We start from the raw sequence: 22,903 nt of genomic DNA on the forward strand, positions 1-22,903 counted from the left end.
ACCTTCCGGATAAAAACCCAAAATAAGTGAGGGAGCTAAGCGACCCTGGTCGATCGAGCCGAACCTTAAGAAAAGCACATGGCCCTGCGAGACATATCCAACCAGGGAACGGACGGGGGGATAAAAACACTGTGGGGGGGGAGGGCCAAGAGTGTCTCGTCGCTATATCGATCACGAATAAGTCGCACCGTGATCCAAGGCGGGAGGGGTAGCTGGTCGCCTTCGTAGGAAGTGCCAGGTGAGCTCCCTTTGGAAATAGAGTGGCGAAGGGGGGTGTGGATGTGTATCATGATCCAATCCTCGATACGACCAGATAGTTTTACCCCCACGTCCCTCCCTTTCTCTGCCGATAAATTGGATAGAACACTGTGGTAGCCTCCTGGGAAGTGGGCTGTTCACAGTGAGAATATATATATATATATATATATATATATCGATCAACGTTTTTTGTTCCGCATCATGATCCCCTTTTCTCGCGAAATTTGCAAAGAATAGAACCGGGAAATGTACGTTGTAGTTGAATCGTTAGTGCAGAGTTATAGTAAAGCCTAGAGCGGTGGTTTAGGTTAAAAAATGTTTTACGGTTCTCCACTCATTATCGTCAGTGAAACAGCCCGTGAACGCGGCAGTATTTTAGGCATTTTTGCTTTTAATAAAAACCACAATGCGATCGAGCGTAACAATGTCTAATACTCTAAAAGTACTACAAAAAATGTTCTAAATTATCAAAATTTATTGTCCATTTAGGTTTTATGTTACTTTTCCCCGAATATATAAGGAGGTTTAAAAAGTAGGTTGTTGATTTTTTTTAAATTCAATTTATTTAAATCTTATTTCTTATTTTACTGTTATTTAAACGTATAATGCCTCTTTATTGAAAAACTGAATAATTTACATACAGCTGCGATGTATTAAATTAATTAACTTACTACTTCACGGTTGCCACCAAAGTTTGAGATTCAAATTCCCTGACCATTTTAAGAGATTTCCCATGACTTATTAAGGTCTAAATATTTACGTTATAATTTACTTTTATCAAAGGTTAATACATTTAAATTGACTCATATCGCAATGTTGAAAAAAATTAGCAAAATTTTCAAGAAATAAATGATAATCATAGAATTTGTCATAGATCTAGTCTTTCTAAAGTAAAATTTCTTTCAAAAAGTGTCGGGATAAAATTGAATTTACTGACTTTTCCCTGAATTTTTACAAATTCTTAAAATTCCCTGACCCTTCCCCGACTTTTTAGGCCTATTTTTAAATTCCCTGACTTTTCCATGATTTCCCTGTTTTCTCTGACGTGTGGCAACACTGTACTTGTAATTTAGTTCGCTCTTAATTGACATTGTAAATTAAAATTGTACATTTTTATAATTATAGTACGTATAATAGACGATTTAAATCGAATTGATCTAAATATTTTTAAACCAGACTCGCTTATAATTTTGTGACGACTAAATCAGGCCAGTCTGCGCAGTTCGAACCTAAACCCAGCAAAAAGGCAACGCACTCTTCAGACTCTTGCTCCCGCGTGCAGGGAGAAGCTCCCCACCAGGTGCCATCCCAAGTAGGATAAATTAGCGAAGCATCTCTTATTTAGGATAGTGAAATACTCTCCGTCTCTCTTTCGACAACGGAGGAAAATTAGGCAGACATTGGTGGAGGGCCCATAATCTTCGACAAAGGCCTAATTTGCATAAAGGAACCATATACGGATTTACGGAAAATCATAATGAATTTATTCTTTGATAAAACACGGGGAGTGCTGGAGGTAACGCTTTCCAAGAATAACAGAGACCGTAAGCGGATAAAATAGGTTCGCAGCTCGAGCCGGGGTGTTAAAGTGGAAACTAGAAAACAATAGGGAACGCGAGCTGCCATTAGCCGAGCCTAATTCCACTTCGCAACGAAGGCAATTCCATTTTTAATGGTAAAAACAACGTTACTTTCACACGGCCGGCGTTTCGCGTCGCTCCGTCACGCGGCCGCTTAAAGGCTAGTTCCCACTTGGCGAATTTTCGAGGCGAATAAAATTTTCGCGCCACGAAAAAAGAACGCGTTTTTTCGGTCGCTGGGGAAGCGATTCTCACTTTAGCGCGAAAATTTTAAAACGCTGAAAACAAATCGTGCGGGTTTTTAGTAATGTTTTAGGCCTAACATAAAACATCAGTTCAAAATGAGCCAAATGGATGTTCCTGTTGATAATTTCAATAAATAAACGATTCTATTCGCGTGATAATTACCTTTACTTCAGTATCTTGGTCAAGTTGGCCGAGCCGCTTTTCTGAAGACCTAGGCTTAATAAGTGACGGACGGGAGCGGAATAGATAGAGGGAACGCGTTTTCTGATTGGCCGAAGCTTTTTATCGCCAAGGTGTGGACGTCAAAAAAAAAAATAGAACATTCGCTAGATACCGCGGAGACGCGATTTTAGCGGCGAATTGGAAAAAAACCGCGAATTTTATTCTCGCGAGCGTCAATTTTCAGCGCGAAAATTGTTCTATTCGCTGAGTGGGAACTAGGCTTTTAACGGTGGACATCGAATCCTTCAATTAAGAAGTCGCGTCGAACGGCGCTTCCGAAGTGAAAGACACAAAGACGTGTTGTTTTGATGAGACGGAGAGCCGGGGTATTATTTGCTGGGTTTGTCGGGATCTGCCGAAGCCAGATAGGAGATAATTTTCTTTGCCAGTCCGCGAGATCAAGTCGACAGAATAAAACCCCCGGGATGAAGCTTTTTTTCTTATTTTTTGTGTTTGACAAAAGATAAAAGTTTTCAATTCTTGATATTCTAACCCCTTAATTTTTATATATATATATATATATATATACAAAATAATAATGAAATATTTAATAAGAAAAACTTTCTGTACCCTAATAAATTTCCATGATTTTTACTAAAAAATTTAAATTTTGCTAACTTTTCCGTCGAAAATTTAATTCCCAGCTATTTCCAGGATTTCAACGGTCCGTATGAACTTGGTTTACAAAATTCTTCCGCTTTATGACGATTTTACACATTTTTGTGAAGCTCCACATTCAGCGCGGAGGAGAGGGTCCCGAGTAGTAAAATAGTCGATACCGCAATTTGCCGCCCGGGGGGTGGGTAAGAAACACCATCAAACAGTCGTAAGACGCATTAAGGAGAAATCGTCTATTAGGAGTCAAAAATCGAACCTCGTCTTGACAATGTAATCGACGGGGGGACGACGGTACATTCAGCGGGCAACTGAAGGTAAACGAAACGCAAACAGAGCGAAGACGGTGTGGAGGATGTAGGCGCGTGTTACGAGTGCTTTTTTACGAGCCCGGGCAGTGGTCATCTTTTCGTTTGCCGAAAGCCCCCGCGTTCCTAATGGATTAACGCGCTACGTGATCGCCAACTCTCCGGAAGATGGCGCGAGCGTAGGAAAGGATCGAGGTACGTATAATAATACCAGTAATAAAAAACATTCCTTTTTATGGACTGTTAAATAACCCGCAAATTGTAATTACGACCAGCGCATCTCCGGCAATTAGTCCTTTCGCCCGTCGCGATTTAGGAAAGAGATATTTTATGGACTAAACGAGTATAGGCGTCGAACTCAGCCTAAAAAGACGCGCTAGTGTCTATTAAAATAGCCGCGGAAAACTCGGATAAACCTAACAATTCAATTATTTTTGACGAGTTATTGGCTAAATGTAAAAACGAAGACTAGATAATTTAAGAGCAGAAACGTTCGATATATTTTCGGCAATAAATTTATTTTATTAAATTTATATACATCGTGTTTCAAAAGGTTACGTAAAAATTTTAAGGAGTGGTAGGGGGTGAGTTGAGAAGTATGCCGGTTTTTCCCCATTTTCCTACGATGAGTTTAAAGAGCGCCAGAGAGCTACAAAGTGTGGTCTACTAGTCCCTGGAAGTAGGCTGCAACAAGCGCCAAACCAAGCAGCGGGGAAACGCGAACGTTAAGGTTTGGGTTCGTGTGATAGGTAAAAAAGGACTTTGTAAACAAATCGAGGTACCAGCGTTAAAAAGTAAACTTGGATTTGCACTTGTTGCAACCCTGCACGTATTGTCGTAAAATATTTGTAGTTAAAAGCTTATCTCGCGTTAGGCTTAACGAGTTTCGATCCCGTCGTTTAAACGTGAACGGATTTAACAGGCTAACTCATATTCCGATTTTTCGCCATCAGATGGCGACTTCGACGTCTTGGGATAAATCGCGGTTAACGCGCAGCCTATGTACGATTCTAACTTACAGGAAGCTAGTATATTATAAACTTACGCAATAAGTTGGCTAACTGCGTGGCACCTAGAAGCAACAAACACAAGGAGGACCCAGCTAGCCTTTAATCACGCTAACGCAGTGTTGTGTACAAATTTCATTCGACGAACCTTTACGCTGAACGTTTTACGGGCTGGGGTGGGGGGAGACAATTTCCGAATTTTCCCCTTCCGACGGCAGCAGGCGCTAAAGCGTCTAACCAGTAACCAATGAAAACTGCACGCAACAAAATGCATGACTTTTGACGGGTTGCGTTCTCTTGTGTGGGGTGTTGTGTTTGTTGCTCCTAGCTGGCACGCTCCAGTCCAAAGACAGGCTAAACCCAACTACCTAGGTTGACCTTTAGGTTCCGTAGAAAGGGGAGAAAACGAAATTACATCCTCAGCAATTCTTTTTGATAGACGCGTGGGCCGGCCGTATTACTGAAGTGGTGTATATAATATATTTCAAATCGCCATTTCAGACACAGCCAGATCAAAACTTATTTCCCCAAGTTAACGCGGTGAGTTGTTCAGTAGACAGGATTCATACAACTAATGACAACCCTGATTTCCCGGATATTTCCCGGTTTAACCACGGATATTTCCCCGAATTTTCCATGTGCAAGAAAAACACCAAAAAAACTAAGATTTACAGAGTGACTCATTTCATGGTTGTCATTTAAAGTAAATTAGTTCCATATTATTATATAAAAGGTGTAATAAATAAAGTCCAATATTATTATTTGTGCAAAATCGTAGATACATTTTGTATACGGAAACTTATTGATGGAAATTGGTACTCATTACGGAAAACTTTCGGAAGCCTAATAAATTTCCCTGATTTGTACCAAAAATGGGAATTTCCCAGATATTTCCACGATTTTCGGCAGATAATTCAAATTCCATATTTCCACGATTTTCGGCAGATATGTCAAATTCCATATTTCCACGATTTTCGGCAGATATGTCAAATTCCCTATTTCCACGATTTTCGGTAGAAAAGTCAATTTCCCTGATATTTCCAAGGTTTTCCTGGTCTGTATGAGCCCTGGTAGAATCGTCTTGAAACTAATCATTTTCCACTAAGCTCTACGCTCTTTGAGAAGAAATAGACGCGATTAATAAAGGTTAACGCTAAAAACTGCGCCTCTAGCGACCAAAAAATTAATTTCGTCGAACGTCCTACTTTATACCCCTTTTGAAGTTTGTTGAACGATAGACGGTCAAGGTCAACGAACAATTCTTTCGGTGTAAAGTAATTGGTTTCAGTCTACAATCTCTCGGCCCTTCAGTCTGATGAGCTAAAGAGTTCTAGTCTGTGGAGACCGTGGTGGCGTGCTTGAAACGAGCGGAAACACACGGCGCACGTGTTAAATCCCCATCAATCGAACGAGATACTTCATAAGGGCTTCAAATTAATTAATCCTGCAGGAATAAAGTCGAACGAGAAGGTTCCACGCCACCAAACTTAAACAGCTGTATATGCTAAGTTGGAGAAAAAACTATAGCCTCCCGTTGACCGCACGGAAGACCATTTCAGTACTTGTTAGGGGGATAACTAACTCTAAAACCAGGGCTTAAATCACCCTGGGGTTTTAGCGAACTGGGCTTTAAAGAATGAAGGTTTCCGAAGAATTGTACTAAAAAATATTAACAAGGTAGTAAAGACCGTAACGAAGCTCCACTAACCCCGAATTTATCCTCTTAACGGAGTGACTTTAGAATTTTTACCAAAAGTAGCATAAGACTTGGGTCTTAGGTTACTTTTGGTTTTACGTATTGTATCAAATTTAAAATTATCAATTTTAATGACTTTGTTGGAACGCTTTTTAGGTTTGTTCCAAATCCCATAGTACTCTAATAGTAAGTTCTTTTCCCATAATAAAATCAATTCAACCCATTAATTGATTTCCTAAATCTGATGTCTTTGGACGGGCTTGAACAACTGATTTTTCCAGATGTTTTAAGATAACCAATAATCATTTCCCTGATTTTCCCAGATGTTTTAAGATAACCTATGAACATTTCCCTGATTTTTCCAGATGTTTTAAGATAACCTTTGATCATTTCCCTGATTTTTCCAGATGTTTTAAGATAACCTTTGATCATTTCCCTGATTTTTCCAGATGTTTTAAGATAACCTTTGATCATTTCCCTGATTTTTCCAGATGTTTTAAGATAACCTTTGATCATTTCCCTGATTTTTCCAGATGTTTTAAGATAACCTTTGATCATTTCCCTGATTTTTCCAGATGTTTTAAGATAACCTTTGATCATTTCCCTGATTTTTCCAGATGTTTTAAGATAACCTTTGATCATTTCCCTGATTTTTCCAGATGTTTTAAGATAACCTTTGATCATTTCCCTGATTTTTCCAGATGTTTTAAGATAACCTTTGATCATTTCCCTGATTTTTCCAGATGTTTTAAGATAACCTTTGATCATTTCCCTGATTTTTCCAGATGTTTTAAGATAACCAATGATCATTTCCCTGATTTTCCCAGATGTTTTAAGATAACCGATGAACATTTCCCTGATTTTTCCAGATGTTTTAAGATAACCTTTGATCATTTCCCTGATTTTTCCAGATGTTTTAAGATAACCTTTGATCATTTCCCTGATTTTTCCAGATGTTTTAAGATAACCTTTGATCATTTCCCTGATTTTTCCAGATGTTTTAAGATAACCTTTGATCATTTCCCTGATTTTTCCAGATGTTTTAAGATAACCTTTGATCATTTCCCTGATTTTTCCAGATGTTTTAAGATAACCTTTGATCATTTCCCTGATTTTTCCAGATGTTTTAAGATAACCTTTGATCATTTCCCTGATTTTTCCAGATGTTTTAAGATAACCTTTGATCATTTCCCTGATTTTTCCAGATGTTTTAAGATAACCTTTGATCATTTCCCTGATTTTTCCAGATGTTTTAAGATAACCTTTGATCATTTCCCTGATTTTTCCAGATGTTTTAAGATAACCTTTGATCATTTCCCTTATTTTTCCAGATGTTTTAAGATAACCTTTGATCATTTCCCTGATTTTTCCAGATGTTTTAAGATAACCTATGAACATTTCCCTGATTTTCCCAGATGTTTTAAGATAACCTATGAACATTTCCCTGATTTTTCCAGATGTTTTAAGATAACCTTTGATCATTTCCCTGATTTTTCCACATGTTTTAAGATAACCTTTGATCATTTCCCTTATTTTTCCAGATGTTTTAAGATAACCTATGATCATTTCCCTGATTTTCCCAGATGTTTTAAGATAACCTATGAACATTTCCCTGATTTTTCCAGATGTTTTAAGATAACCTTTGATCATTTCCCTGATTTTTCCAGATGTTTTAAGATAACCTTTGATCATTTCCCTGATTTTTCCAGATGTTTTAAGATAACCTTTGATCATTTCCCTGATTTTTCCAGATGTTTTAAGATAACCTTTGATCATTTCCCTGATTTTTCCAGATGTTTTAAGATAACCTTTGATCATTTCCCTGATTTTTCCAGATGTTTTAAGATAACCTTTGATCATTTCCCTGATTTTTCCAGATGTTTTAAGATAACCTTTGATCATTTCCCTGATTTTTCCAGATGTTTTAAGATAACCTTTGATCATTTCCCTGATTTTTCCAGATGTTTTAAGATAACCTTTGATCATTTCCCTGATTTTTCCAGATGTTTTAAGATAACCTTTGATCATTTCCCTGATTTTTCCAGATGTTTTAAGATAACCTTTGATCATTTCCCTTATTTTTCCAGATGTTTTAAGATAACCTTTGATCATTTCCCTGATTTTTCCAGATGTTTTAAGATAACCTTTGATCATTTCCCTTATTTTTCCAGATGTTTTAAGATAACCTTTGATCATTTCCCTGATTTTTCCAGATGTTTTAAGATAACCTATGAACATTTCCCTGATTTTCCCAGATGTTTTAAGATAACCTATGAACATTTCCCTGATTTTTCCAGATGTTTTAAGATAACCTTTGATCATTTCCCTGATTTTTCCACATGTTTTAAGATAACCTTTGATCATTTCCCTTATTTTTCCAGATGTTTTAAGATAACCTATGATCATTTCCCTGATTTTCCCAGATGTTTTAAGATAACCTATGAACATTTCCCTGATTTTTCCAGATGTTTTAAGATAACCTTTGATCATTTCCCTGATTTTTCCAGATGTTTTAAGATAACCTTTGATCATTTCCCTGATTTTTCCAGATGTTTTAAGATAACCTATGAACATTTCCCTGATTTTCCCAGATGTTTTAAGATAACCTATGAACATTTCCCTGATTTTTCCAGATGTTTTAAGATAACCTTTGATCATTTCCCTGATTTTTCCACATGTTTTAAGATAACCTTTGATCATTTCCCTTATTTTTCCAGATGTTTTAAGATAACCTATGATCATTTCCCTGATTTTCCCAGATGTTTTAAGATAACCTATGAACATTTCCCTGATTTTTCCAGATGTTTTAAGATAACCTTTGATCATTTCCCTGATTTTTCCAGATGTTTTAAGATAACCTTTGATCATTTCCCTGATTTTTCCAGATGTTTTAAGATAACCTATGAACATTTCCCTGATTTTCCCAGATGTTTTAAGATAACCTATGAACATTTCCCTGATTTTTCCAGATGTTTTAAGATAACCTTTGATCATTTCCCTGATTTTTCCACATGTTTTAAGATAACCTTTGATCATTTCCCTTATTTTTCCAGATGTTTTAAGATAACCTATGATCATTTCCCTGATTTTCCCAGATGTTTTAAGATAACCTATGAACATTTCCCTGATTTTTCCAGATGTTTTAAGATAACCTTTGATCATTTCCCTTATTTTTCCAGATGTTTTAAGATAACCAATGATCATTTCCCTGATTTTCCCAGATGTTTTAAGATAACCTATGAACATTTCCCTGATTTTTCCAGATGTTTTAAGATAACCTTTGATCATTTCCCTGATTTTTCCACATGTTTTAAGATAACCTTTGATCATTTCCCTTATTTTTCCAGATGTTTTAAGATAACCTATGATCATTTCCCTGATTTTCCCAGATGTTTTAAGATAACCTATGAACATTTCCCTGATTTTTCCACATGTTTTAAGATAACCTTTGATCATTTCCCTTATTTTTCCAGATGTTTTAAGATAACCAATGATCATTTCCCTGATTTTCCCAGATGTTTTAAGATAACCTATGAACATTTCCCTGATTTTTCCAGATGTTTTAAGATAACCTTTGATCATTTCCCTGATTTTTCCAGATGTTTTAAGATAACCTTTGATCATTTCCCTGATTTTTCCACATGTTTTAAGATAACCTTTGATCATTTCCCTTATTTTTCCAGATGTTTTAAGATAACCTATGATCATTTCCCTGATTTTCCCAGATGTTTTAAGATAACCTTTGATCATTTCCCTTATTTTTCCAGATGTTTTAAGATAACCTATGATCATTTCCCTGATTTTCCCAGATGTTTTAAGATAACCTATGAACATTTCCCTGATTTTTCCAGATGTTTTAAGATAACCTTTGATCATTTCCCTTATTTTTCCAGATGTTTTAAGATAACCAATGATCATTTCCCTGATTTTCCCAGATGTTTTAAGATAACCTATGAACATTTCCCTGATTTTTCCACATGTTTTAAGATAACCTTTGATCATTTCCCTTATTTTTCCAGATGTTTTAAGATAACCTATGATCATTTCCCTGATTTTCCCAGATGTTTTAAGATAACCTATGAACATTTCCCTGATTTTTCCAGATGTTTTAAGATAACCTTTGATCATTTCCCTGATTTTTCCAGATGTTTTAAGATAACCTATGAACATTTCCCTGATTTTTCCACATGTTTTAAGATAACCTTTGATCATTTCCCTTATTTTTCCAGATGTTTTAAGATAACCTATGATCATTTCCCTGATTTTCCCAGATGTTTTAAGATAACCTATGAACATTTCCCTGATTTTTCCAGATGTTTTAAGATAACCTTTGATCATTTCCCTGATTTTTCCACATGTTTTAAGATAACCTTTGATCATTTCCCTTATTTTTCCAGATGTTTTAAGATAACCTATGATCATTTCCCTGATTTTTCCAGATGTTTTAAGATAACCTATGAACATTTCCCTGATTTTTCCAGATGTTTTAAGATAACCTTTGATCATTTCCCTGATTTTTCCAGATGTTTTAAGATAACCTTTGATCATTTCCCTGATTTTTCCAGATGTTTTAAGATAACCTTTGATCATTTCCCTTATTTTTCCAGATGTTTTAAGATAACCTTTGATCATTTCCCTGATTTTTCCAGATGTTTTAAGATAACCTATGAACATTTCCCTGATTTTCCCAGATGTTTTAAGATAACCTATGAACATTTCCCTGATTTTTCCAGATGTTTTAAGATAACCTTTGATCATTTCCCTGATTTTTCCACATGTTTTAAGATAACCTTTGATCATTTCCCTTATTTTTCCAGATGTTTTAAGATAACCTATGATCATTTCCCTGATTTTCCCAGATGTTTTAAGATAACCTATGAACATTTCCCTGATTTTTCCAGATGTTTTAAGATAACCTTTGATCATTTCCCTGATTTTTCCAGATGTTTTAAGATAACCTTTGATCATTTCCCTGATTTTTCCAGATGTTTTAAGATAACCTATGAACATTTCCCTGATTTTCCCAGATGTTTTAAGATAACCTATGAACATTTCCCTGATTTTTCCAGATGTTTTAAGATAACCTTTGATCATTTCCCTGATTTTTCCACATGTTTTAAGATAACCTTTGATCATTTCCCTTATTTTTCCAGATGTTTTAAGATAACCTATGATCATTTCCCTGATTTTCCCAGATGTTTTAAGATAACCTATGAACATTTCCCTGATTTTTCCAGATGTTTTAAGATAACCTTTGATCATTTCCCTGATTTTTCCAGATGTTTTAAGATAACCTTTGATCATTTCCCTGATTTTTCCAGATGTTTTAAGATAACCTATGAACATTTCCCTGATTTTCCCAGATGTTTTAAGATAACCTATGAACATTTCCCTGATTTTTCCAGATGTTTTAAGATAACCTTTGATCATTTCCCTGATTTTTCCACATGTTTTAAGATAACCTTTGATCATTTCCCTTATTTTTCCAGATGTTTTAAGATAACCTATGATCATTTCCCTGATTTTCCCAGATGTTTTAAGATAACCTATGAACATTTCCCTGATTTTTCCAGATGTTTTAAGATAACCTTTGATCATTTCCCTTATTTTTCCAGATGTTTTAAGATAACCAATGATCATTTCCCTGATTTTCCCAGATGTTTTAAGATAACCTATGAACATTTCCCTGATTTTTCCAGATGTTTTAAGATAACCTTTGATCATTTCCCTGATTTTTCCACATGTTTTAAGATAACCTTTGATCATTTCCCTTATTTTTCCAGATGTTTTAAGATAACCTATGATCATTTCCCTGATTTTCCCAGATGTTTTAAGATAACCTATGAACATTTCCCTGATTTTTCCACATGTTTTAAGATAACCTTTGATCATTTCCCTTATTTTTCCAGATGTTTTAAGATAACCAATGATCATTTCCCTGATTTTCCCAGATGTTTTAAGATAACCTATGAACATTTCCCTGATTTTTCCAGATGTTTTAAGATAACCTTTGATCATTTCCCTGATTTTTCCAGATGTTTTAAGATAACCTTTGATCATTTCCCTGATTTTTCCACATGTTTTAAGATAACCTTTGATCATTTCCCTTATTTTTCCAGATGTTTTAAGATAACCTATGATCATTTCCCTGATTTTCCCAGATGTTTTAAGATAACCTATGAACATTTCCCTGATTTTTCCAGATGTTTTAAGATAACCTTTGATCATTTCCCTGATTTTTCCAGATGTTTTAAGATAACCTTTGATCATTTCCCTGATTTTTCCAGATGTTTTAAGATAACCTATGAACATTTCCCTGATTTTCCCAGATGTTTTAAGATAACCTATGAACATTTCCCTGATTTTTCCAGATGTTTTAAGATAACCTTTGATCATTTCCCTGATTTTTCCACATGTTTTAAGATAACCTTTGATCATTTCCCTTATTTTTCCAGATGTTTTAAGATAACCTATGATCATTTCCCTGATTTTCCCAGATGTTTTAAGATAACCTATGAACATTTCCCTGATTTTTCCAGATGTTTTAAGATAACCTTTGATCATTTCCCTTATTTTTCCAGATGTTTTAAGATAACCAATGATCATTTCCCTGATTTTCCCAGATGTTTTAAGATAACCTATGAACATTTCCCTGATTTTTCCACATGTTTTAAGATAACCTTTGATCATTTCCCTTATTTTTCCAGATGTTTTAAGATAACCTATGATCATTTCCCTGATTTTCCCAGATGTTTTAAGATAACCTATGAACATTTCCCTGATTTTTCCAGATGTTTTAAGATAACCTTTGATCATTTCCCTTATTTTTCCAGATGTTTTAAGATAACCAATGATCATTTCCCTGATTTTTCCAGATGTTTTAAGATAACCTATGAACATTTCCCTGATTTTTCCACATGTTTTAAGATAACCTTTGATCATTTCCCTTATTTTTCCAGATGTTTTAAGATAACCTATGATCATTTCCCTGATTTTCCCAGATGTTTTAAGATAACCTATGAACATTTCCCTGATTTTTCCAGATGTTTTAAGATAACCTTTGATCATTTCCCTTATTTTTCCAGATGTTTTAAGATAACCAATGATCATTTCCCTTATTTTTCCAGATGTTTTAAGATAACCTATGAACATTTCCCTGATTTTTCCACATGTTTTAAGATAACCTTTGATCATTTCCCTTATTTTTCCAGATGTTTTAAGATAACCAATGATCATTTCCCTGATTTTCCCAGATGTTTTAAGATAACCTATGAACATTTCCCTGATTTTTCCAGATGTTTTAAGATAACCTTTGATCATTTCCCTGATTTTTCCACATGTTTTAAGATAACCTTTGATCATTTCCCTTATTTTTCCAGATGTTTTAAGATAACCTATGAACATTTCCCTGATTTTTCCACATGTTTTAAGATAACCTTTGATCATTTCCCTTATTTTTCCAGATGTTTTAAGATAACCAATGATCATTTCCCTGATTTTCCCAGATGTTTTAAGATAACCTATGAACATTTCCCTGATTTTTCCAGATGTTTTAAGATAACCTTTGATCATTTCCCTGATTTTTCCACATGTTTTAAGATAACCTTTGATCATTTCCCTTATTTTTCCAGATGTTTTAAGATAACCTATGATCATTTCCCTGATTTTCCCAGATGTTTTAAGATAACCAAAGTAGAAGGAAAGTGAGGGTGTGGCATCGATCCCGGGTTCGGGTTTGGGTTCGGGATCGAAATCCGGGATTTAAGGGATGAAATGGGGGTAAAATCGTCAAAAAGTCAATGTATTTAGGGTATTTCTCGCGACGATTTGTTTTCCCGTATATCAACATATTGTGTCCAGGCCAACTTGTTCATTTATCTACGCTTATCTCGAAAGATACTTGAACGTATATCTTATCAAGTTTTATCGTACGGAATAAGTTGAAATGATGTAAAAATTGATAACCTAGGCGGCGCGTGCGCAGATTACCCCGGGGGACGCGGTTAATTTGAATTTAAGAGTTTTTTGACGTCATGGAATATGGGACGCGGTTAACGTGCGCGGATTGGGGCGCGGTTAATTTGAATTTAAAACATAGATTTGAGTGTTTTGACGTCATGGAATATTCGTTGTTAAAATGACGTAGAATGGAAATATTTTTAAACTTAATTTTAATATCATTGTAGTACTTAAATATGCTTGACACTTGAACCTTTCTCACGAGTATTTCAAACGAATATCTAAAGTTTAAGTATGAGAAACGTATCGTTCTCAAGTATTGTAATTGTACACGTGATTCCGTATGAGAACCGGGTAAATTCCTATATACGTAACGCGATACACTTCAAAATGCGTATACGTAGAATGGAATTAATTTTAAACTCCATTTTAAAAAATAAGATATCGAAGATAAATAATTTCAGAGTATAAAAAGGGAAAACCGTATAATAGTAAGACCATATTTAGAAAGTTCACCATCTGAATTGTATTGGAAGTGACTTCGAGGAACCTTAAAATGTAAGTAGGAATACTCAGTGATAATTCTTAACTTTGTCTTAATGTATTTATTTTATAGGAATTGTTCATTTCCTGTGTCTGCTGACAAAGGGTTAATCGTTTATGCAGATGAAACCATCTACTGCGGTCTATTAGATTTAACAAAGGGTATCAAACTAACAGAAGCGGAACTGCAAGAGCTATGGACAAAGAAAGATGCCATTGAAGCTTATTTCAATAACGAAGCTGAAACTTCGTGGGTTTTCACAGGTTCTGAAACTAAACGGTTTTCGGTTCATAGATTTGCCGAACAAAAGGTTTTAGATGTTAGACAAATGTACCATGGTTATGGAGTAAACTATGGAAAACTGTTACCGACTAAAGAGGGGGTAGCTTTCGCTCAATCTTCTTGGTTGAATTTCCTCGACCAGTACAAGTCTATTCAGAAGTGTTTAAAGAAAATCAAGGAAATAAAGGAGGCGATGACTAACGTTGTAATTAAACAATTACACGAAGCTCTTAAGAAAGCGTGCAATGGCTGTCAAATTGATCATCCATCTCAACTCCAGCATGATTGTATCATGACGGATTATTCTAAGCGCGTAGATTTGCATTTTTATGAAATAATTATGTCGGTAGATTGTGAAAATATTATTGAAATGTTTACTATTCGCTGTGAATTGTCGAAAGAAATTTTAAATAATATAATGTCACTAATAATATGCAATGCTAAAAACTTGTTAAAAAGTTAATAAAATTGATTGCACTAATGTTCCGATTCTCATTTACCATTATGGATTTAAGCTTACAACATCCAATGAATGGGCTTGTAGCCGGGTCCACCCAAGGAAAATCTATATATTCAAGCGTATTGCAATCTTTTCATTCAAACTAATCAGTGGAACGTAGATGAAGGGAATCAGATAAGTCGGGAAGATTACCCTAACGGAAATTGTTTATTCGCGTACAATTTAACCTCGGATCTTAATAACAACGCTAATCACTTGCATCTTGTAAAAAACAGTAACCTGAGATTAGAATTAAAATTTGCAAAACCGTTACCGGAGACGATTTCCATTCTAATTTACGCCGAGTTTCAAAATTTGATTGAAATTGATAAAAATCGAACCGTGATTTTCGATTACAGTAATTAATGGATTCGCTACAGATAACTAAAATACTTGAAAAAGATTTAAGTACTAAAAGTATATTTCAAGGCGTGTTCGCGGCTGACAAGCTACCTAAATACGTAAAAATATTCCCTTCTCTATTTATTGTAAATACCGATACGAGTGCTGAACCTGGAGAACACTGGGTTCTAATATATTTTTCTAAACATAAAAATTGTGAATTCATGGATTCCTTTGGAAACCCGCCAGATTATTTTAAATTTAATGACTTTATTGAACGAAACAGTAAAACTGTAACTTTTAATTCTAATCAATTACAGAGTAATTCTAGTAATACGTGTGGAGCATTCTGTATCTATTTTGCTATAAACAGGTGTAAAGGAATAGAAATGTATAACATTGTGTCTAGGTTTAAGAAAGATAAATATGTAAACGATAAAATGATTAAAGAGTTTATGTGCAAAATGTATTCAATAAAATAATTTTTTACAATTTATAGCAATAGCAGTTTTTTTTATATATACATAAATACAAGCATTCATTATAATTTTTCAATATCTTTATGACCGTGCGCTAATGTACGAACCCCGCAGGGTAGAATGTATCTCTTATCATCATTTGGTGATAAACAAAGTTTTCTAGTATTTATAGTAAATAGTTCATGCTTGAAACTAGCTATACGCATCATCTCGGCTGACATGGTTTCTTGATTAAAAAGACAACGTTCATAGTCTTCGTGGCGGATGACGTTTCTAATAACGTTCATGGCAACGCCCTTACAAACCTTTTTATGGTTTAAAATTGACTCTAAAGATTTCCCCAATCGCAACTCCTTTTCTATCTCTTCAGCGGTCTTAGACTCCCCGTACAATTTAATAGAATAAAGCTTTGGACGAAGTCCTACAAAGCTTTGAATTAACTGCGAATTTGTCTCGTCTTTAAAATAACCGAGAGCTTTTTTATTCTGATTAGAATGAAGGAAATGCGAAGGTGGATAATCAGAGAAGTCAAAGCGGTTTTTATGAACTTCAAAGTCTTTATAAACATCATCCGTCTTAATGTTGTACGTTAAACTGTCTGTAAATATTTTATATATTAGTACTATTTAAATAAAAAATGCATATTAAATTAAATTACCAGTGTCTGTAAATAATAGTGATGCTTTGTCCCCGTACGTATTTTTTATGAATCCATAATGGAACCGATACATGAGCTCCTTGGATAAATCTAGAATGGTGAATCCGGTAAATATAGGCCGGTTAAGAACAATTTTAGCTCTCTTCTTATGAGCGCCGGCTAACTCTTCATTAAAGATGGTAAAGTGTTCAAACTGCGGGGAACTTGTAACTTTTAACATTCTTTCTGGTTTATGAATCAACTCGAAATTTATATGCTTCCGTAAATTTTCCATTGTTTTTCTAAAGAATTAAATGAAGTAAGGGGAAAAAACAGCAATAAATTATTTAAATTGATTTACCCGAAAACAGAGTTAACCATTAGTTTCCAGAAATTCTTTTCAAATGAACTCTTGGATAATTTCCTCTGTTCAGTGTTGAATCTAACATATTTTTCTAACCATTTTCCTTGAGTGAAGGTTAGAGCTCGATGAACCTTGGTTATTTTCAAACCTAATTCTACATAATATTTTAAATTGCGGTAATGTACTATGTATTTCTCTTTATTATTTAAATTAGGAAGAAGTTTTGGTAGACTTTGATTCTCCTTAATATTTAATTTTCCTAAGAGATCTTTGGAGTATGGAGATAGCATATCATGTGTAATAACTTTAGATTCCGCCGCTACTGGGAGATCGTTATGTAAGTCATGCAACTCTGGAGGATATTCAAGATCCACCTGCAAAGGAAACAATTCTTTAAAAATATAATTCAATAATTATAACACTTGTTATTTACCTCTAAAATGTATCCGTTTTCAACGTTATTGGGAATACTCAGAATATTTTCACTGAGTGTTTGCAAATCATCCTCCTGAACCCACTGGAAGTCGCCTAGCGGTAGTGGTTCACACATAACAGCACCGTACAAATTATTAGCATCTTCAATTAAGTTAAATTAAGTTAATTAATATAATAAAAATAAAAATAATTAAAATAAAAAAAAATAAAAATAAAAAAAATTATTTATTTTTTTTAAAAATGTAAATTACCTAAATAGCATATATAACTGCTCTCTTTAGACGAATCATATGTGTCGGCCATATATTTGTTATTCGCTTCAGAATAACGAGTTGAGATCATTGAAACACCGCCTCGAATCCCTAAAAATTCAATGTAAATACAATAATATTTAAAATATCACAAAAGCGTTACCCTTTTCAATAAATAAGTGTTGATCTATATCAAGTATGAGATCGAGGCGAACATCGGTCATCTTCAAAGCTGCTTGCCAGGCTAAACCTGGTGCGGTGTAAGCGTGAGCGGGATCTAATTTATAATGGGTTATAGATAATGTTCTAAAATTTTCAAAAACGTCGGCTAAGAGCAACGCATCGCTTTTCACATAGAGGTCGGTGTATTCCCCTACGAAAACCGAGGTTAAGAGATTTGAAATATTTATACTATAGTAATTTTACCTAATGTTTGAATATTAAACGCTGTCCAAACATTTTGGGCGTGTAAATAATCAGATTCTAAAATATTTTGATTTTTCAATGAACTGAAAAACGCTTCTCTAGGTGGCAGCATCGTCTCGTCAAATTTCTTTTCATCGTCCATATACTCGTATGGGTAGACCCCCTTCCGCAAAAGCAGTTGAACTTTCTCACTTTCAAAATATTTCTTAACAATCTGGAATTTACTGGCTCCTTCCAAAACGAGATTAGATACTAGAGCATCGAGGCTATCACTTAGAAATCGATAAGAGTCTAAAAACCGAAATCTCCCTAAAAAACAATAAAATTAATGTTAAGGTTAAATTCATAATTAAATATATTTTACCTAGTTTCAGCGAAATATAATTTTCGCTAGTGGAAGGAATACAGTCAAGTGTCTGTTCCTTAAAATGACCAATCTCCTGACATATAAGATGTAAATCGTATCTATGAAGATTTATTATTATTAGGTTTATTTCCTGGTTAATTAACTTAATAAATTCACCTGCTAAGGTTATGAAGGAAAATAGGGATAAATTCTGGAACTTTCTTTTGAAGATTACAGACGTTATGCGCTGGCCCCCTATATTTGCCGCTGAAATGGCAATGATCTCGAACAGCGGGCATATTTCCCTGATTTAGCTGCTTCTGACAAATGTAGCAATGCGTAGCAGCTTGAAACTGTTCCTCCTCCTCCGGGGTAATAATCATTGGTACATTTGTCTCAATGAGTTCCATCAACTCCTTCTCTAATTCCAGAATAGACTCCAGAAATCTTCGAGTTGCATCTTGTCCTCGATAGCAATCGGTTCGAACAGGTACACCTATAAGTATCCTATTGTAATATATCTAAAAGGGAATTTTGTCAAATAACTTACCGTCAGGTCCAACAAACACCCACGAATACGCACAGCTGATGTGCATGTTTACTTTGCTGGTATTTATATCGGGATCTAGATCACATCCTTGAACTCTCGGTAGGATTGCTTCAAAATCGGCGTAAAATACATACTGCACCTAATAATTTCATTTCATTAAGAGTTAAATTAAATAATTTTTATTTTTACCTTTTCTGTCCACTCATATTTATCAAAATAAACCGTCTTCTTCTTAGTAGGGAAAACTGTTTTTTGGACGCCGTGAGTGGCGCATTCTTCGATATGCGCATCACGTCGCTGTTCAGCGTTGCTTCCACTGAATCGGTGAAGACACATTCTAATACAGAAAATAATTAGTATATTTCAAACTAATATATTGGAAACTAAATTACCTGCAATAATAACTTGTATTTCTGTGTTTTGTTAGATGCTGTAGCAGTTTTCCTAGGTCTCGTATAAGACAGTAATGTCTATTCCCATCGTCAATATCTTTAGTTTCGTCGGTGATGTATAGCAAATCAACCTCCCTTTCCTTACAACACTTGTTAGCGCTTACGTAAAGGGGGAATATGTCTCCCGAAAAGCCGAACACAGATATTGATAAATTATTCATTAATTCAAATTTTTTAAGTTCCGTAGCGTTTAATTTGAAAGGAAAAGATATATCACTGGTATCAAGTTCATTTTCATAAGGTGTATATTTGGAAACACGATTAGCGTTTTGAGTCCGAGGAACTGGGTGAAGTTTAGCGAGAATTGACCAGAGAAAACATTTCTCGTCATTTTCGTTTCTAATATTAAGAATCGCGTGACGTCGAGATAGTTTTTCAGGTAGTTCCATATACGATGACCCTCGCAACGGTTGGTAAGATGCTACATTTAATTCTACATACAGAACACGGTCAATTACCCAACCCGATCCTATCAAAAATATAATGTTTTAGTTCAAAATATAACTTATAAATTTTAGTACATACCTGTCGCTTCAAAGTTTTCCGCTGCTGACTGTATTGTTTCAAGACATTCATTCAGCTGGCTTTCAATGACATCGGGCGTTAATGTTGTTTGCATAGTGCTCCGGAAATAGGGTCGTACTTCCGCTCTTTGTTCCTCACCCCCTAAAGGTCTCATATAAACAGATCTTACGAGTAGGAACCATTTAATTCCACGTTTACTGGTGAGTCTTTCCATTAGAAATTTACTGAAAGCGGCTCGGTAACGTCCGATAAACATCCCCGCATCAATATCATAGTCTTCAGCATTGTAACGGATAGATGCTAACGTATCATTCAAGGCCTGGACCATACTTGGAGATGCTGGTGGTGTTTCATCAAGTATTGATGAGGCGGGAACAGGTGATGGCGTTGGGTTGTTGGGTAAATCCGCTGTAGATGGTTGGATAGATTCCAGTTGAATTTCTTGAAGCAGACTAGGTGAAGGTGGACGGTATGGCGATGGTGGACGGAAAGATGCTAGCGAACGTTGCATTGGTGACGGTGTGCGAGACAGGTCCATGGGTTCGGAAGGGCCGGGTGCGTTCAAGTCATGAGTTCGTTGATGGCTCTTGAAATGTCCCAATCTAGCAACATTCTTACCACATACTTCACAGACAAACGTATGTCTATCACCGTGTACTTCTCTAACATGCCGATTTAAGGAGGACTTGGTAGCGAAACTTTTCGCGCACGTAGGGCAAATATGTTGGGCTTTAGGCATCTTGAATATAGCTACCGCGGTTAACCGTGGAATGACCTCCTACAACGCTATACAACCTCTTTTATAGTATATTCAAGTATCATTTGAGAACAATACGTTTCTCATACTTAAAATATTCGTTTGAAATACTCGTGAGATAGGTTCAAGTGTTAAGCATATTTAAGTACTACTTACGCGTTAATGCTATTAAAATGAAGTTTAAAAATATTTCCATTCTACTTTAACAACAAATATTCCATGACGTCAAAACACTTCAATTCAAATTAACCGCGCCTCCCGGGGAATCTGCGCACGCGCCGCCTAGGTTATCAATTTTTACATCATTTCAACTTATTCCGTACGATAAAACTTGATAAGATATACGTTCAAGTATCTTTCGAGATAAGCGTAGATAAATGAACAAGTTGGCCTGGACACAATATGTTGATATACGGGAAAACAAATCGTCGCGAGAAATACCCTAAATACATTGACTTTTTGACGATTTTACCCCCATTTCATCCCTTAAATCCCGGATTTCGATCCCGAACCCAAACCCGAACCCGGGATCGATGCCACACCCTCACTTTCCTTCTACTAACCAATGATCATTTCCCTGATTTTCCCAGATGTTTTAAGATAACCTATGAACATTTCCCTGATTTTTCCAGATGTTTTAAGATAACCTTTGATCATTTCCCTGATTTTTCCACATGTTTTAAGATAACCTTTGATCATTTCCCTTATTTTTCCAGATGTTTTAAGATAACCTATGATCATTTCCCTGGTGTTTACAAATGATTTAAGATAACCTATGATCTTAGGGTGTCACAAACACGTATCTAGTGTAACTGTTTTTGCTAAAGTTAACCAATCTTTTCATGAATTTGAAATAAATCGGTTTCATATTATATATTAATTTAATAAGATAAATTTATTGCTGAAAATATATCTTAAGTTTCTGCTCTTAGATTATCTAGTCTTTGATTCTACATTTAGCCAATATCTCGTCAAAAATAATTTTTTAAAAACAACGACATTGTACTGGCGTTACCAAAACATACGCTTTACGCGTAAGAGTTGGGTGAAGGATGAAAATGGACGTTTTAATAAGCGTAGCTTTTTCTCCTCCACCAACTCCCTTATTAGTCCGTCCCGCCGCCTTCATTAAAATGGGGAAAAAAACGGGCCGGACCAAATGCCGAGCTCGCGTGGACGCTCCTACAAATTTTTTACTTTATTATCTTTATTTTTTAAATCCCTTTCGGCCTTCCCATTTTTCGAGTGAAAACCCCCATATTCCGTCAAGCGGTTAGCGAGCGCTCACCGAGAGTAAACTGGCTCAGTAATAAAATTGGGGAGGGGGCCGTTCGCAAATTACGTCTCGCGTTAAAGACGGACGGGGGTTTTCATTAAGCGTTACTAAATGTTACAGGGTTCACACAACCCGATATTTCCCCACGTTTTTCCACCGATATTTCCCCCGATATTTCCCCACGTTTTCCCCCCGTTTTTCCCCCGATATTTCCCCACGTTTTTCCCCCGATATTTCCCCCCGTTTTTCCCCCGATATTTCCCCCCGTTTTTCCCCCGATATTTCCCCCGATATTTCCCCCCGTTTTCCCCCGATATTTCCCCCGATATTTCCCCACGTTTTCCCACAGATATTTCCCCACGTTTTCCCACAGATATTTCCCCACGTTTTCCCACAGATATTTCCCCACGTTTTCCCACAGATATTTCCCCACGTTTTCCCACAGATATTTCCCCACGTTTTCCCACAGATATTTCCCCACGTTTTCCCACAGATATTTCCCCACGTTTTCCCACAGATATTTCCCCACGTTTTCCCACAGATATTTCCCCACGTTTTCCCACAGATATTTCCCCACGTTTTCCCACAGATATTTCCCCACGTTTTCCCACAGATATTTCCCCACGTTTTCCCACAGATATTTCCCCACGTTTTCCCACAGATATTTCCCCACGTTTTCCCACAGATATTTCCCCACGTTTTCCCACAGATATTCCCCACGTTTTCCCACAGATATTTCCCCACGTTTTTGCAGCGACATTTTCCCAGATATTTTATCATCTTGGGTAGTTCAAAAATTGAGTTTTGACAATTATTCTTCTAAAAATCTTATAACCTACTCTGACAA

The 22,903-nt window shown here is 35.5% G+C and overlaps 3 protein-coding genes across 3 annotated transcripts in view; 1 reads left to right on the forward strand and 2 right to left on the reverse strand.

Moving 5' to 3' along the window:
* Nucleotides 1–22,903, reverse strand: part of Cals (calsyntenin 1) — a 232,321-nt gene that overhangs the window by 168,563 nt on the left and 40,855 nt on the right. The gene's annotated exons all lie outside the window — the stretch shown is intronic.
* Nucleotides 14,439–15,127, forward strand: LOC149923665 (uncharacterized). The gene is made up of 3 exons (XM_090160794.1): nt 14,439–14,449; nt 14,508–15,063; nt 15,119–15,127. Coding segments are annotated over exons 1-3 (567 nt in total). The 5' UTR covers nt 14,439–14,447.
* LOC149923666 (uncharacterized) lies at nt 17,154–21,265 on the reverse strand. Its single transcript, XM_090160795.1, has 12 exons — nt 20,024–21,265; nt 19,439–19,967; nt 19,236–19,383; nt 19,047–19,185; nt 18,674–18,992; nt 18,515–18,615; nt 18,151–18,459; nt 17,888–18,097; nt 17,725–17,835; nt 17,472–17,614; nt 17,197–17,412; nt 17,154–17,159 (listed from the first exon to the last, which is right to left on the reverse strand). Exons 1-12 carry the CDS (start codon nt 20,760–20,762, stop codon nt 17,154–17,156), a joined length of 2,970 nt encoding a protein of 989 aa, XP_090016921.1. The 5' UTR covers nt 20,763–21,265.

Source organism: Leiobunum rupestre, chromosome 10, assembly GCF_980474605.1.
Source record: "Leiobunum rupestre chromosome 10, qqLeiRupe1.1.hap1, whole genome shotgun sequence".
Lineage (NCBI taxonomy): Eukaryota > Metazoa > Arthropoda > Arachnida > Opiliones > Sclerosomatidae > Leiobunum > Leiobunum rupestre.